General features: G+C 26.2%; 1 protein-coding gene and 1 long non-coding RNA gene across 2 annotated transcripts; both read right to left on the reverse strand.

The window, feature by feature from the left end:
• Positions 1 to 538: 538 nt before the first annotated feature.
• Positions 539 to 7,224, reverse strand: LOC129966068 (putative deoxyribonuclease TATDN2). Its single transcript, XM_056080432.1, has 7 exons — positions 7,078 to 7,224; positions 6,288 to 6,441; positions 5,372 to 5,873; positions 4,700 to 4,869; positions 3,917 to 4,046; positions 2,912 to 3,124; positions 539 to 2,465 (listed from the first exon to the last, which is right to left on the reverse strand). Exons 1-7 carry the CDS (start codon positions 7,211 to 7,213, stop codon positions 2,325 to 2,327), a joined length of 1,446 nt encoding a protein of 481 aa, XP_055936407.1. The 5' UTR covers positions 7,214 to 7,224; the 3' UTR covers positions 539 to 2,324.
• Positions 7,225 to 7,573: 349 nt separating this feature from the next.
• On the reverse strand, positions 7,574 to 10,573 carry LOC129966861 (uncharacterized). The gene is made up of 3 exons (XR_008784303.1): positions 10,252 to 10,573; positions 9,278 to 9,319; positions 7,574 to 7,647 (listed from the first exon to the last, which is right to left on the reverse strand). It is a non-coding gene; the product is annotated as an uncharacterized LOC129966861 (long non-coding RNA).
• Between the last annotated feature and the right edge of the window lie 6,942 nt (positions 10,574 to 17,515).

Genomic DNA, 17,515 nt, shown 5'->3' on the forward strand with positions numbered 1-17,515 from the left:
CGATATGCAGGCATACCATGGACACCTAATGTAATATAACTGCTGAAGGTGTTCTAAAGCTTCTCATGTAAGCTAAAACTAAGAGGAAACCAATTTAAATGGATAAAAGCAATTTATTAAAAAGAAACATACTAAATTACAGAAAAAATTAGTTTTATTTGAATACATTTAAAAGTTTGTAAAATATAAATTACAGTTGAGAAAAAAACAAGTTCACTAAAATTCATCACATCGAATACATAAGAAAAGGGCACAATACATTTATATATATATTGCATACACATATATAAATTTTAGCAGAATAAATGCAGTTATGAAAATAAAATTATTCTTCCATACTAATACAATTACAGGTTTATAAAACTTCTTGATCCTGAGAAATATATATCATGCAATAAAAAAATTATTTTTTATATTTAATGGGAAACAATATTGAATCAGAATACATAAAATCAAATTATTATTCATATACATTACATGATGTAAATTTTATAGATATAACATACAAAACAATCAATTGAGAATGATCAACATGAAATGATATATATGAACAAGAACACTTGTAGAGATTTAAATTAAATTTCAATTAAAATGGAAGACCTCAGAAACATCTTCATCATGGGTCTTAGAAGAAAGAAATCATAAGATCACATTCAAAGTAAGTCAATTAAAAAATTTAATTTTACTTTGTAAGTTTAGTGCAAAACTGCCTTTATAAAAGGATCATTATCAATAATTAGCAAGATATTTTCATGGTACACACTGATAACTTATTTTCATACAATTCTACAATTCCAGCATCTTATTTTATTTTAAAAATTAATCTATATGATTAAAATAATGCAATAAGCATTGTTTTGTATCACAGAAAAGGCTATTCTAGACATGGAAACTTTAAAATACTTCCATACGACTCATCTATAATGTAAACTATTTAAAATGATTATAAAAGTTATAAGAAATATGTCTAGGTTGAATTAAGAAAAACGAGTTAATACATAAAATGAACTGCCAAATGCTCTTCCAATTGTATTTTAAACAGTATAAAGCTGAATATTTTAGAAGACAGATTTTTGAAAAGTTATCATTTAAATGCTACTTAAAGCATAAACTATGAAAGCTATAGGAAATATGTCCAGGTTGAGTTAAAAAGTAAAGTCGACAAAATTAATGTTAATATTCAATCACGTTAAGAATAATGTTTTTATTTCATAAAATATGTTTAATATTTTTATTTTATAAAATATTCAAAAAGCAAATTAATAAAAAGGGGATTACTTTTTATTTCAGTGATAAAATTGGTCACAATCTAATAAGAACTAACTTATAAAATAGAATTCAAAAATCAAAGAATAGCCTTACATAAAACTGTATGCAGATTTGGATAATGTAATAAAACAAACCACAGCAGTGGACTTCCTATTTCCCGTAGAGTATATCAATGACATTACAGGAAGGAACAATATGAGGAAAGTAGGGAATCATTTTTAAACATTGTATTTCATTTAAAATTCATCAAACTATTTACATACTTTAGATTATTAGTGCTTTCTTACTGAAATCAATTGTAAATTTAACAATAAATTTAGTGTTAAATAAAAGAATCACAATTTTTTTATTATTAAACTAAATGTTAAAAATATCTTGCCAGAATAATTTGGGTTGCAAATTTAATAGCATATTATAAATTTTTGTTTAATTTGAATTTCAAATTAAAGAACATTTTATTTATAACAAATTTGTACACGCAAGTTGTGTACTACTTAAAAAAATAAAAAGTGACACCACAGGAACACTTGATGGTAGAAAATAAAAAATCATGTATAAAATGTAAAAAATTTAGTGCCAACTAATTTCCAGAACTAATAAAGGCATATTAAACAAAAAACTTTACAGCAATCACAATTATAAATGATTTTGTCATTTCACTCAGAAGTGGACTGTTCAGAGATCCTGTTTTCAGGTATAAACAGAAGATTCTGACATTTCACAGTAGTTCAACTTGCACTCCCAAAAATTACACCCACCATAGTGCTAACTGTAAGCCAAATGCTTGAATAGTCAATTTAGGAGATTCATTGACAAAAAATAAATCTCTTGTGTAATATACACACACAAATTTCTTATTTCATAACAAAATAAATGCTCAGTAGCTTGAAAGTGGTAGAAAATATCAACTGAAGCAAAAAACACTTCTCTGTACGGTTTACAGCAATCCAGTTTGCTCTTGAGGATTCCATCCTGAGAAAAATATCACGAGTAACCTCATGACAGTAGATGATGTAAGCATCCTTAGACTCGATTATCACAGTAGAATGAAGCTTTTATGTTATGTTGTAGACAATTCGTGTGTTGGTAGATGTCCAGTGTAGAACTGTATCCACAGAAATCTTTCTAAGTGCAGCAATGTGAGCTGCAACATGTATGGCCATACCAGGATGGGAAGAATTAGTACCTTTGGGAACCTACGCAAAAGAAATATTAATTAAAAAATAAATAGAGTATTAAAAATTGACTCATAGCAAATCAAAACATTTTGTAAAAGTTATAATAGTTAACCTTCTAGTTATAAATAAATTTGTACCTTAATCCAATAGTTCTTAGATCATTTTAAAGTTGAATAATTTCATGTTATTAAGAAATGAAAATGTTTTTTGAGCTACATTTTTGCTGGGATAAAACTTAAAATTTCTAATGCAAAAACTGCCTAAAAAAATATTAATATAAATTTGCTCATAGCAAATAAATTTAAGGTTTTTAGTTTTGGAGCAAAACATTTTGAAAGACACTGTACACTAAAATGAAATATTCAGCAGTCAGAAATACTGTTTAAAGTATATATTTTAAAGCTATATATTTAGATATATATATGACATTATGTGGAAGGGGAAAAAAAAAAAAAAACACTTACCACTGAAGGTACAAAATAAGGTGCATCTGTTTCTAGTAACAGACGTTCTAAAGGCAACTGCCGAACTACTTCATGAGTTGGAGTAGCAGAAGGGAATGTCACCAAGTTTGTGATTCCAATGAAAACATTAGGAAATTCTTGTATCCACTTTTGAGCCCTTTTCCAGCTACCAGTGAAGCAATGCAAGTGGAAAATCGTGTCTCTAGGTAGTATCTAAAAGAAAAAAAATATATGCATATAAAAATGTGATTCAATATGCCAATGATGCATGAACTACATTTAGGAAATATTTTTATAATCATTTAATAAAGACTCACAGTCCTAAAAAAAATTAAATCCCAAATGCCATTCAGGCATTGAGACAAAAATGCAGCTGCAATTCAACAAACATTATATATAAAACTATAACTGCTTCTCTCTAAAGTCAGTGGGCTTGTCTATTTCAAGTGCCATTAGAAACAACAACTACTAATGCTTCTTAAACTATATTCCGATATTCACTTTTAATGAATGAAAAAATATTCAGTTCAAAATAATTAACAAGGAGGAAGGAAACTTTTCCTCCTCTGTTGTCTAATTACATTCATGAAAATCCAGAAAACGGATATAAGTTAATAAATTTAAACTGAATGCTCTTCATTGTCATAAAAATAGGTAAAAATTCAATAAATCATATTACACAAGAATTATTGCAATCAACGTAATTGAAATTCTTATAACCTTTTAAAATAACGTATGTTGAAATGCCTTGTTGGCGATGTTAAAATACTCAAATCTTTTATAAAATTAACACTATGGAAACAAATCCTTCTTCTTAGTATTAAATTTTTAAATACAAGGATTTCAAACTTGAAATAAAGTTTCAATGTATCTTACAAGATCAAGATACCAATTAAAACATATTTGGTGAAATAATCATTATATTGATAATTAGTAAATAATGAGTTAAATAAAGGTTAAGATTACCTATACATGATGAGAGTTATTTATAACATTTTTACTTACTTCATGCATAATTTTAATAGTATCAGCATCAGCATCCCGACAATGGATTACCAGCCGCAGTTTCCTTTCTTGGGCAATTCTTAATTGCCTTCTAAATGCATGATGTTGTTCTAACTTTGAACACTGATTTCTAAAGAAGGAAAGACAAAAATTACTTATTAATCTTAAAATTCAATTAAACAAACTATAAACAAAACAGATTAACTCTCTCTCTTATTTTATAGGGAGATTTCAGATAAATAAAATTTAAAGGCCTGCTGAATCAAGCCGTAACCCTAGATCAGTCACAAAAATTTAGTAGTAAAATAAGACAAAATATCTACCAAACACAGATGCAGTTTCTTAACAAACTCTGCAACAAATTTTCTTTCGGTGGAAACGAATTAAAAAATTTCTGTAAGCATAATGACAAGAAAATCTAAAGATCTTATATTAGAAATGAAGACAGAGAGGATCTTTAATAGCATGAAGTAATTAAATGCAACTTTATTATCACCAAAATAAAAATCAGTAATGAAGTATGAATATTAATACAGAAAACAAAGGTCTCATATTATTAAATGGTATTCAGATACACTTTTATACGTCTGGCAGAACTAATGAACTTATTTCTTGAACCATTTGTATCATTAATTATAATCAATTTTTAATTATCCATAGAATAGCTATAATAGTCATCATAGCAGCAATTGGTTCTCTCTGCTATGAATGAACAGTGAAATTTTGATATGGAATGTGATGAATTTGTAAAAAAATAAAAAGTGATTTAAACCTCTAACTTACCCCTTTGAATAATCCAATCCAATTTCGCCTAAGGCTTTAACTTTTGGATGGTTCAGAGCATTTAACAAATCTTCTTCTGTTTTGCCATCATAAAATTTTGCTGATTTTGGGTGACAACCAAAAGCTCCCCAAACATTATCTTGCTCAAGATGTTTTTGCCACATTTGTTTCTGTAAAGAAGAAATGTATGTTTAATGTAACCTTTATATAAACACAGTTTTTATTTTAGTTTGAAAGGGAAGAAGGATCCATTAGTATTTTTTCAAACAAGAATATGGTTGTCTAAACAATCTGACATGAAAACAAGAAAAACATTTTTGAATTAAATCATAAATATCCTTTGTAAAAATCATACATGCATACTAATTAGCCTTAAATCTATTAAAATTTAAGAAAAGATTTGAAAATGGACAACGTACATCTCAGTCACCAATAAAAGAATTGTTTTTAAAGAAAAAATTTCCTTTTTCATTAAATCTGAATAGAACTGAAGTACAAACTTATATAACAATTTTTGAAAAATGTTGAGTACTAAAAAAAGCGTTCAAAAGATAACAATCTTTTCAACCTTGTTTCAGATTGTTTTTAAGACAATTTTTTAGATGTATATTAAGATATTTAAAAAGTTAAGCTGATAAAAAAATAAAAATAAACTTTCAATAAAATCCTTACCTTAGCAAATGTCAATGGCTTGCAGAAGACTGCTATACAACCCTTATAGCTTTGCGGATAACTATCTTTATGCTGAGCCATATAATCAGCATATGTACCTTGAAACTTCTCACGAGCCAACAATAAATCAATATGACAATGAGAATCAAAGAAGCCTGTTGTGGATTTCAGAACCATCAAAGAAGCAACATCATAGCTTGCCAACTTAGCTACATTATTTTTATTCTTGTCCATATGATTATTATGAAATGTCTCACAACAGTCTACATTACTACTTCCAGATTTTGAATTTTTTGGCCCTGTTTCTTTTTCTTGATATGACTTCTCATACAAATATTGCTTTGTATTTTTATCAATAACTCCAGTACTTTGATCAGTTTTGAATCCAGATTGTAATTTGCCACGGAATAAAGAATTCACCCCAGAAGATTTTTCATTCTTTGAAAAATTTCTTCCAAGCATTAATTCTAATTTTATTCCATCTTGTTGATGCATGATAGGCCTAGAGAAAAGAAAAGAAAAAAATTATAATTAGACAAATGTCAATGAATGGAAATAGTGACTTCCGTACATCACTCGTAATATTTTAACACACAAAATAGAGGGAAAAGCTAATTGTAAAGCCTTTTATTTTTTTAAAAAAGTCAACTCAAATAATGTAAATAAAATAATAATAGAAATAATCATAATAATTTGAATTTATATAAATTACAAAGAAGAAAAATTATTACTGGTTTGATTGATTTCATATTAAAAATTAAAAAAAAAGTTAAAATATGCATTTAATTCAACTGTCCCATTTTTATTTATGCAGTAGAGAAAACATGTTGCAACAATAATGTTAAAACAGAAATTTATGAATAGATATATACATTTCATTGCGATTAAGATAATATTTAAACATGTAAATATTTACCTATCATGTTTTTCGAATTTACATTTTTCATTAGTAAGAGGAGCATCTTTCAAAGAACTATTTGCAGATGAAAGTGAATTTCTAGATGACAATGGTGAAATATTGAAAGCTCCAAGATCTGATGGATTATACATTGCAACTGGAGATATTTCCCCTGAAAAAGTAAAAACACTTTTAAATTCAAAATAAGCAGCAGACAACAAGTAGTAATTAAAATAAACCACAATAAATATTTTTTTAAAAAAGAGCTATGTTCGCATAACCGCAAGAAAAATAATATGAAGGAAAGCTGGGAGCACACACAAATATTTTAATAATAAACATGACCATTACTGAAAAAAGAAATCTATAAATTCAGAAAATTTGAGATTAAAGTTTATATTAAAACCACACTATATCATTGATTGAAATAACATTCAACTATCTAAATTTATATATGCAATAGATATCTTATAAATACAATTTTTCAACTATATGATTTCGAATACCTAAAGGCAAATCTTTCAGAATTTGCAAAGATAACAAGTACTACAAATGTACCGAAAACTGCTCTGCATAGAAAAATATAAGGAATCTATATGATTTCACAATAAATTTCAGAAATAAGCATTTATGTACTGCCAAGAGAAAAAAAAAAGTCACTTATTATTAACTCTTAATGGTAAACACTGTATTTGAAAATAGATCCATAAAATCAGAAATTTCAATTTTGTTAACCAAACATCCTTTCATTGAACCAATTTTGTAGAAAAACATCAAAATTTAAAACTAAGAAAAACAAATATCTTACCAGATGAATCGGTCATGTTTGGAGGAGAAAGGCTAAGACTGGAGGAATATTGATCAGGAAAATCAGACTTTAGTTGCTGCAATGCCATTAGACGGTTCTTTATAATCCAAGCATCAGTGTCATCACTAGGAACCATATTTAAAGTTTCTTGAATTGAATCCATGTGAGTATTCCTTACCCAGAAATGCAGATCAGATAAAGAGGTTTCAGTAACATGATTGGTTGGTAAATTATACTCATTGTTGTTCTTCATTGGGCAAGGATTTTGAAAATTTGTAGCCATTGCGTCTGCAGGATTGGGAATATGCATACTAGGTAGATGAGATAATGATGCAGCTTGATTTTGAACTGTGTTCAAACTTTCCCGATCAAATGCACTTTTTGTTAAAAATGGGATGGCTTCACTATCAGGACTGCGTGACGAACTACTCTCATTCATATCTATCAGGAGAGGATTTTCACAACTTGCAGCCATAACTTCAGTGGATTTCGGTTTGTGTGTATTAGGTCTATAAGCAGATGCAGTTTTATTCTCAGTTATCTTACATTTTCCCTTGCATGCTACAGGATCTGTAAATTAAAGACTTATTAATATACAAATTTGATCGATAGTATTACTTAAGTATTGTGAAAAAATTACTAAAATAATAACACTACAATAATTAAACATAAATTAATTTGACTTTTTCTACATACTGTACAATTTTATTTCAAGCCCTGACTTTCACAAATCATCTGTTGAAAGAAATTTATACGGATTTGAAAGAATTCGATTTAATCTAAATTTTCTAAATCTGTTAAGTGAACAAGCTCAAATTCTCATCCCATTTTTCTTACAATATATAAAATTTGCACAAAATGCAGAAATGTGTTTAATACTAATTAACACCAATGAAAAAACACATTCTAAGAACAATTCCATTAAATACTGCAAAAGAAAATATATAAAAAGGATTCCAGATTATTTTTCTTAACATACAGGGGAAAAAAAATCAAAAATACAATTTTAATATTTTTCTTGTTTATACATAGATACAAAATTTTTTTTCGCTTCATGACTACTTATAGAAGAAATCATGAAATTATAATTCATATTCATTATAAATTCATTCACTTTACAAATGACATCATTTAAATCGTGCAAATTTAGAAATTATGTGTCAATAAAATTTTTCTTTTCTATTCAATTTACATAACATTAAAAAAAAAAAAACAACTTTAAAAAAAAAAATCTGAACTTCCTCTTGCATATCAGTTTTTTATTCATCACAAAAGTAGTGGGATATCTTTCCATATGTCCATAGAATTAATGAACAATAAAATAAATCTTAATATGTTATAGATGTTTCAATGATAGTATTACATTTAGTTGAAAATTTATTAGCAAATGCTGCACTCGTTAAATGAAATAGTCTTGAATTTTGCTAGCCAAACAATTATCATATATGTTTAATCTTAATAATATCCATTGCACATATTAATTTTAATAATAACTCTTCTGGCTAAGTATTTTAACAATCCAATTGATCACAGATCGAAACAATAAATAGAAACAAATACAGCAGTAGATTGAAATGAATCATGCATTAAATTTAAAATAGCAAAAATTCTAAAAACTTTTAATCAATCACAGAACTAATAAAATTTGACAAAATTTATATAAGTTTCTCATTATCATCTTGATACAGATGCTTTTGTGAAATACGTTTGCTTTTTGTCCAATAGTCTATTTCATAGAAAGGTATGAGATAGATGCACCCTCCCCCCCATTATTATTATTATCAGAGACGAATCATATCAATCAAGAGTATGCCAACTTAATTAGCTAGGAATCGATGGCTATGTTTCTTTGATTAAATCTACATATATATATATATATATATACATTTTTTTAAGCATCATCTAAACATATCATGATTAGATTTTATTAAGGAAGACAATTGGAATTTTTCAGAAATGATAACTGCCAGAATTATGAGGGATTTAAAGAGGGCAAAGTTCTAAATTTGATATGATATTTTCCCCTTTCACGGTTTTGAAAAGGATTGACTCATGTTTTTAAATCTATCCTATATCAAAAATTGTATCGGTGATATCATTTTAACAAGTCTAAGAATACACAACCTAACTCAATATAAAAAAAGAATAGTAAACAAATAATGAAGATTTACCAGAAAAAAAGAATGTTTTAAAATCTTACCATTTTGGGACAAAGACGAAGAGCGAAGTGCAGATTGGAGGGCTAGAAGACAAATATACAAGTCAAAATTAGTTTTAAAATTTAGATAAAGCACATTTAAATAAAATTTTAATACATAATATAACAAGACAACTCAAGCAGATAAAATCTTAACTGTATAATAGATTAGATTAAAAAAATTGTAATTGAAAATATGTCAAAAAATTTGATCATTTTAAGGACAAACAAATCGCAACAATATTGCAGAATGCCTAAAGGTTTATGAAAAGAGTAAAATAATTCATCTTAATGGATTTTCATTTTTTTTTTAATCTTTCAAAAATTGAGAACTTTAAAATAATTTTAAAGACAGTAGGTAAAAATTTGAAATAAATAAGATAAAAGAAAAATTAATCATCATAAAAATATTATACCCATGCCTCGACATAATATTTCACTTTGAAAAGTAAAAACTAACCTTTTTGAAACTAGCACAGTTAAACATAATAGAATATAAAACTTCCCTGAATGATCAGCATCAAATAACATATGTTTTTTATTTTACTAAAAATTCAATACACAATAATTCTAATCTACTAATAAATTTTAATCTAATAATAAAATAAATTTTATAAATCTGATAATAAATTTTAATGTTACAAGACATAAAAAAATAATAATCCAATATTTCATTTCCATTATCACATTAAAAAAACTTCAATTCTATTTATAAAGAGTTTATAAATTATTAAATTCCTATTTTGCAAAAAAAAAAAAAAAAAAAAAAAAAAAAGCAATTGCTACACAGAAAGCAAGCAATTCAAGTCTTCCTTTTTTTAATTTGCGTTAATGTCGTAAGTACAACACTAAATTGGAATTTGATCAAAATACCAACACTTCATAAACAACAAAAAATGAAATAAATAAGATTATTTATTAATGCTTATTCATTAATCTACTATGGCAGTATTTTAATAAAATGATTTATTATTTACCTTTGTTGAAAATCCTCCGTTGTCCGACTGATTCAAGTGCCTGCTTCATTTTTATTGCAATCCAGACGAAAGCGATTTCAAAACAAGCGGGTGAGAAAATACTAACACAAGAATAAAACAACCAACACTATGTGAAAACAGCGTAAGAGTGTGCCAAGCGTCTTCCAAGCGTGGTAAGTCATTGCTTTTCTCTCGCCAAATTGGCTCAGGAATCAACCAATAAGCTTTGACAGAAGAATTTCCAGTCACCACTAATTGATGAATATTCAGAGAGGGTTGCAAAAGACAGCCGCCAGGTTACCATGTTAGGCTGTTTATTACATTAACGTTTCGTTAAAAATATATCAAATTAAAAAAAAAAGCTAATATTTTGAATTTAAACAAAAATAATTTGCAAATTGACAGTAAATCCGCTATTGATTTTAAATGTTTTATTATAAACTTGAAATTTAATACAAACAAAATATGTTCATATTTTGAAGAAATTAAAAAACTATTTGCTATTTTAATATACAGCAGGTTAAACTTCTTGTTTGTATATTATTAAATTCTTTACATAAATTTCAAATTATATCCTTCGAAGAATTCACATTCTTTGCTTCCCTATCAAACAAAATTCTAGAAAAATTGATGTTCAAAGATTTTCCATTGATTTTTTTGAAGTCCAAATATTTTCGAAAAATTTTCTTGTAACTATTAGGGTTATAGGAAGGGGGAAAGAACAGTGGCATGTTTTCTAACATATACATTCTAATAATTTAAATAAAAGTCTTGACAATTTCCACACAACTTATCTTAAAGTCGTTTTAAACAGCTGCCAAGTTTCTAATTGGAAGTTTTAATTACCCAACATGTGCCAGTCCTAAAATCTTCATTTAATATTAAAAACTTAAATGTAAAAAGCGACTTAAAAATAAGACTGAATTTGTTTAAATTTGAGGTATATTGAATAACAAAGGTATAGAGAATTGTTTTTCTATAACCAAGTAACAACTCTAACAATGCATATCATCAAAGGAATCATTGTCATAAAAATAATCAGCATACTATGAAATTAACAATGATACATTCATTTATGATACAAGCATTAAAATTGTGTTGTCTAATAAATTAGTGTTGTTAGCCATAAAACTGTGCGTGTGTAAATTCGTTTAATCCACGTGTTCTTGGATTCGTGGCCACGTGTTCTAAGCAAAACCAATTATTTATATTTCTGTTTTAACTGAAAAAAATGTTTTATTCGCGTATTTATTTTTAGATTCTATTTCAAACAATTTCTCTAATTATGCATAATTCACTAAGTTTTCCGAAATGAATTTTTTTTGGTTTTGTTTCTATATTTAAAAAAATCCATCCTTGCCTATTCTTTCCAATCTATGAAGAGCAATAAAAAACACTATTTAAAATTAACTTCATATTTTAGAATACTTTTATTCATGTTCAGTCATGTGAATATCTTGTAATAAGTGTAGTTTTGAATAAGCATCATGTAAAAGAAATTAATTTCAGCTGAATTATGATAAAAATTGAACATACTTATATAGAAATTTACCAAAATGCCAAATAGGTAAATCAAATTCTTTTTGTTTACTTAGAAGTTTGTTATATCAAGTTTGGACACAATAAAGTTTCCCAAAATTTCACTATTTAAATTTCTAAAAATTATATTGGCAGAGCATATAAATAATTGAAAGTTGTGTCTAATACAAGACCAGAAAATTGAGCCAAAACATTTTATTTTTCTGGCTTAGTGCAAAAATATTTTTAAATGTTATAAAAAGAATTCTAATTACAGTTTTAATAATATAGTATCTTGAATAAGTGATTTCATTTGCATTTTCATAATTACTGAATTTCATCATTTTTCTCCCCGATATTACTTAGTAGAGATTTCGAATACGTATCTGATTATTTAATGAATGGACAACTAGTTCTGTTAAATTGATTACGTTTTAAAATTTCTTAAATTAATAGTTTGTGGTTGTTTTTATTGTTGATTTGATTCAATCTATGCTTTAATAAATTCATTCAAAGATGCATTTGTATCCAATCAGACTATAAGTAACAGTATTTTGTTCAAGTATGCTTTTCCACCATCAACTAACAAACTACAAGAATCTGTTAATTATTAAATAGGAACCAAAATATTAACTACTTTAAGTAGTAATATTTAAATGTAATTATCAATTTATGCATTTGTGGAAATTTAAACACTATATCCATGTTTTCAAAATAATAATAATAATAATAATAATAATTTTGTTATAGCCATTTAATTTTTCAAAAATTTCTTTCTTGGTATAGGATTGTCAAACTGCTTGTTATTTTGATAATGAAAATGTGGTAAAAACAGTTGCAAGATTTTATTCAAAACTAAGTTTTATTTTTCAAGTTTTTGAACACTTATAAATTTTTGATGATATTAAGGAAAAAAATATTTTTTTGAATTGGATTTTATTTTTACAGTATGACAAGTGAAAAAAAAAAAAAAAGATTACTATGATTTGAAGAGATTGTCTGAGATTTGAAACTATACAGCGTAGCTGGTAACTACAATTTCAAAAATAATACAATCTCAATCAATAATAATAATAATAAATTTTTTTCCAAGAAATTTCTTTTGTCTTCCATCTACGTTTTTTATAAGATTTAATAAATCACATCAAACAGTTTATACTTAACTCCTCTATTACTTACTATTTAGAGAAACAATAGATAATGGAATAATCTATGAACTTCTATTTTATTTTCCTTGGAAATAGTGAGAGTTAGCTACGAGAAATTTCCCATCTAAATTATGTCACATATGGAAGATTAAAGAATATTTTAAGGAAAGACATGCCCACACTTTATTACAAAGAATGGATCCACTGAATGTTTACTATGAGTATTTATATAATTTAATACTTTTAAAACTTAAAGTGAATCAATTCCTAACAAATATATATAGGATCAGTTTTCCTTAAATTTTTTAGGATAAAGTCTCGTTATCTAATAATAATAATGGATCTATAAGTCCAAAACACGATTTATTTATTTAATATTTTTCAAAAAGGTTTGCTGACAAATGTGCGAGGAGATAACATAATTAAAATTTAATACTGGTACATTTCTATTCAATAGAGAGGTCAGCTGACCGGGAATCCTCAGAAAATTCCGAGAGGTTGGAAAAAAAATCAGGGAAATTTATTATAAACCAGGAAATTTTTTGATAAATTTTATTAAACATAATTCGCTGGTATTTTTTCTTAGGCAGAATGAAACATAGATTTTCGCAACTAATGAAAATCAAATTTTTACTGATAGTCTAAAATAGACTATGGAGGAGAAAGATTAACTACCATATCTAATTTATTGGATACATGTTTAAATATATAACATTTTCGCCTAAAGTTTTTGTTGGCTTGTTTTCGGAACGTCAACTTATCGAAGTAATTAGCGAAAAGGGTTTTGCGCACTATGGAAAAAGACAGCCTAACTAAAAGCCAAGATCCTGTTACTGTTATGATTTTAAGTTTTAATGGGGCTCTTATATTTAAAATAATACATATGGAACCCCTTTCTTTCTTTGAACGTCAAATCGATCTCACCATGTGTTATGAGAGAGAAAATATGAATTTTGGGTATTAATATTCAAAACTGGTTGTAAAATATTGACGCATTATTATAATTCCAAAATAATGTATTTTAATCAAATAAGTATTTTATATTAATTACTTTTTCCTCTCTTTTCGGGGACCTTTTTGTTGAATTATGAAATATAGGACGTTATTGCTATTAATTTCATAAACAAGTTTTGTGTGTATTTTTAAACATTATTTATAGGGATTCACTAAATTCTTCATATGGATGTCATTGCTAATATTTTCTTTTCACATTTTCTTTAAAATTTTATGTTTATCTAAAATTCCCCATACATTCAACAATTTACTTTATAAATTAAAAATAATAAAAAACACGAGATATTCATTTGTTTTAATACATGATATGTACAAATATCTCTTGTTATTTTTCCAAAAATTTATTGATCAAGAAAGAAGCGTTTTTCTTATATGGTTTGATGTATATGAAACTGTTTGACACAAAAACTTATAAAATTAATCCATACTATCGTTTTTTTAAATTTATACTTCTAAAAACTTGTTCATTTTATGCAATAAAAAAAAAGATATATTTTTCGAGCTAAACATTGATCTAGTGAGCGAGCGATTTTTTATTATTATTACAGTTATTGCACAAAATATCACCCAATTTTTGTTCTGATTGTTATGTTGACAAACAGTATCAATAAGGGAGACCCCACTAGAAGAAAACAAAACATTTCATTTTTAAGCACTCCCCATTGTGTATAAATTTTTGGACTGCATTTTTCGTGAGTAAATATAACAAACATTTCTGAGATATGACTGGCTGTCTAAAAGCTCGGTTAGATGGGCATATTCCAATATTCGGCTACTTTTGGTTAATATATTTGCAAAAAATAAAGGGGGAGGCGGGTTTTACATAATTGAAGCTTATCCGAAATTCAATAAATGAAAATTATCATTTTTTTCTGAGAATTAAGTTTTATTTTAAATTCATTTTAGTTAAAAGAGTAGAACATTTTTTCAAATGCAGCTAAGAACATACTGTACAAAAATTAGAGAATAAAATAAAACGACATCGTTTTGTTGATATTAGAAGTATCCCCAATAATGTCAGGAAAATTTAAACAGCAGCAATGCTGGCCACCCTGAGTCCTTGAATATAACTAATGAGTCCTTGAATATAACAGAAATTATATGATTATATAATTTATAGCAAATGTGGCTTAGAATTATTACAATAAAAGCATACACACTTTAAATAGGATAAAAATAAGCACAGTAATAACTTTGCAATATTGTAATTTTATGAAACACTGGAAGCGAATCATTACTTCTGAATAAACCCCCAGAATGAAGAATTCTGAAATAATTCATTGATGGTTTTATTAGTAACTTGTGTGAAGCAGTATTGTTATATAAATTTTAGAATGATATTCGTAAACCATTTTTTCTGCTTCAAGTAACACTAGAAGTCTAATTTTGAAAAATTGAATTCCTTTCAAAGTTTATCTTTAGGAAGCTATTGTACTTAAAAGGCTTTCTTATTTCTGGATTTTAAAAATTTTTCATTCAGGGTCCTGTCTTTATCACTTTTCATTCAAGTTTTTTTTTCAGATATGTGCAATCTGATCACATTAACGCAGCCATTAGAAAATATCAAAAAAACCTTGCATGTGTTGCACGTGGAGCAGTCAGACAAAGAGAACTAATTAATCATTTATGTTCAAATTAATATGGATTGTTTCGGTAATATCATTAAATGAATAAATGGGTTATATATATATGTATTCACTCTACTTTCAAAACAACACTTCAGATTTTTTTTTTTTTTTTTTTTTTTTTGCTTCTTAAACAATTTTCATATGCTTCTATAGTTCTTGGAACAATTTTAAATGTTTTGTATGTCGCTGTTGATCAAACAGATATGGCCAACTATAAGTTTCTGAAAGCGAGACTCTATACAAACAACTGAGTAAAACATTTTCAAAAAAAAAAAAACAAACATATATTTTAAAAATACATAGAATTCTTTTTTCAAGGGAAGGATTCTTTGAAATAGCACTCTAAAAAATTGCAAAATGAAAATTGCTGAACTACAACATATTACAAAAGTAATCATGGAAACATATTTAATATTAAAATGGTTTGATGGAAATCACATTATTTTCAAAGGTCAATTTTTACTGTAACATATAATAGAATTCAGAATAATCTCATGTTATTTCAATTAAGATAAACATTTATTCAATGAATTTCTGAATTTGTAGCTTCAAAAGAGATTAATCAACAATCAAATACCTAATACGAAAGCTGTGAAATAATTTTTAGTTCATTGGAAGATTTTATCTATCCACTGAAATATTTCACTAACTATGTTTGTGTAGGAAGTAGCAACAAATATTTTTTTTTATAATCTTAAAAGAGAAATTGATTATTGAAAAATGTCAGAAGTGATTAATTATCTTTAATTTGTTTTCAAAAAGATGTCAATGCTACAGGGTTCTTAGTAAACCTGTATATTTTCTTAATAATTTAGACTAAATAAGAAAAAGTAAACAAGTACATCCAATCATTAAGAACAACAACATTATGAAAATACAAAAAAAAGTCCCTTTATTCAAAAAAAGTTCTCTTATAAATTAAGTTCTATAAAATACTGTGAAACTAAAGGATATAGAGAAAATGCAAAACAAAGCAAAATGACATTTGAGGAAAAAAATAAACTTGAGTAATGTTAAATTAATCCTGAGTTCAAAATTAATCATGAGTTAAACAATGCAATATATATACATAAAAGCTATAAAGAAAAATGTTCTTTCAGCTAAGGAAAAATAAAAATAAAAAATCTAGCAGGAAGTTTCTAATTGCATGAATGTCATATGAAAAAAGTGAAATAACATATTTCTTCTTCACCTTCATTTGAAAATTGTAATTTTTAACTCTTACTCGCTCTAAATTTAAAATTGGCAGTTTATGACAGAAAATATGGCAGTTGAATTCACCCACATTAATAAAAAAAATAATAACAAATTTATAATACAGCCTTTGAGGTACATTGAGACATCATTACAGCTATATGTGTGCCAAATTGCATGATCATAAATGTGATTGATTTGTCTAAGTAATACAGACACATACATTTTCTTTTATAAGTATAGATATATTGCAAAATAATAATAAGAAGAATTTTACAGACATGATAGACACTAGAGGAAAAAATTTTACACATAGAGTTATTGAATAGTAATTTATTTACAATTACATAAACTCAATTCTGAGTTGAGCAATGCTATCAAAATATATTTCGAAAACTTAAACACTTTTTACAAATACAGAATCCTTATATTCATTTCTAAATAATTATATATTTAATCCTTTAACATTAATTAAATAAATAATTTCTACCAAAATAAATCAATATACATTTAAATAACACATATTATGAAAAACATATATATTTTCATATGAATATGAATATAAACAAATTACAAAATAAACTTAAACTTAATAAATAAAAGAAAAATAAATCTTGAATACACGAAGAAAGGAGTGTGAAAAAAATTATCAGCTTGTGTCACACTACGATGCTCGCAAAATACTTTGCAAGAATAGAAATATACACTTTTTATTAATATAGAATTCTTGTATTCAATCCTAAATACAGAATAACTATCATT

This window comes from Argiope bruennichi, chromosome 4, assembly GCF_947563725.1.
Source record: "Argiope bruennichi chromosome 4, qqArgBrue1.1, whole genome shotgun sequence".
Taxonomy (NCBI): Eukaryota; Metazoa; Arthropoda; class Arachnida; order Araneae; family Araneidae; genus Argiope; species Argiope bruennichi.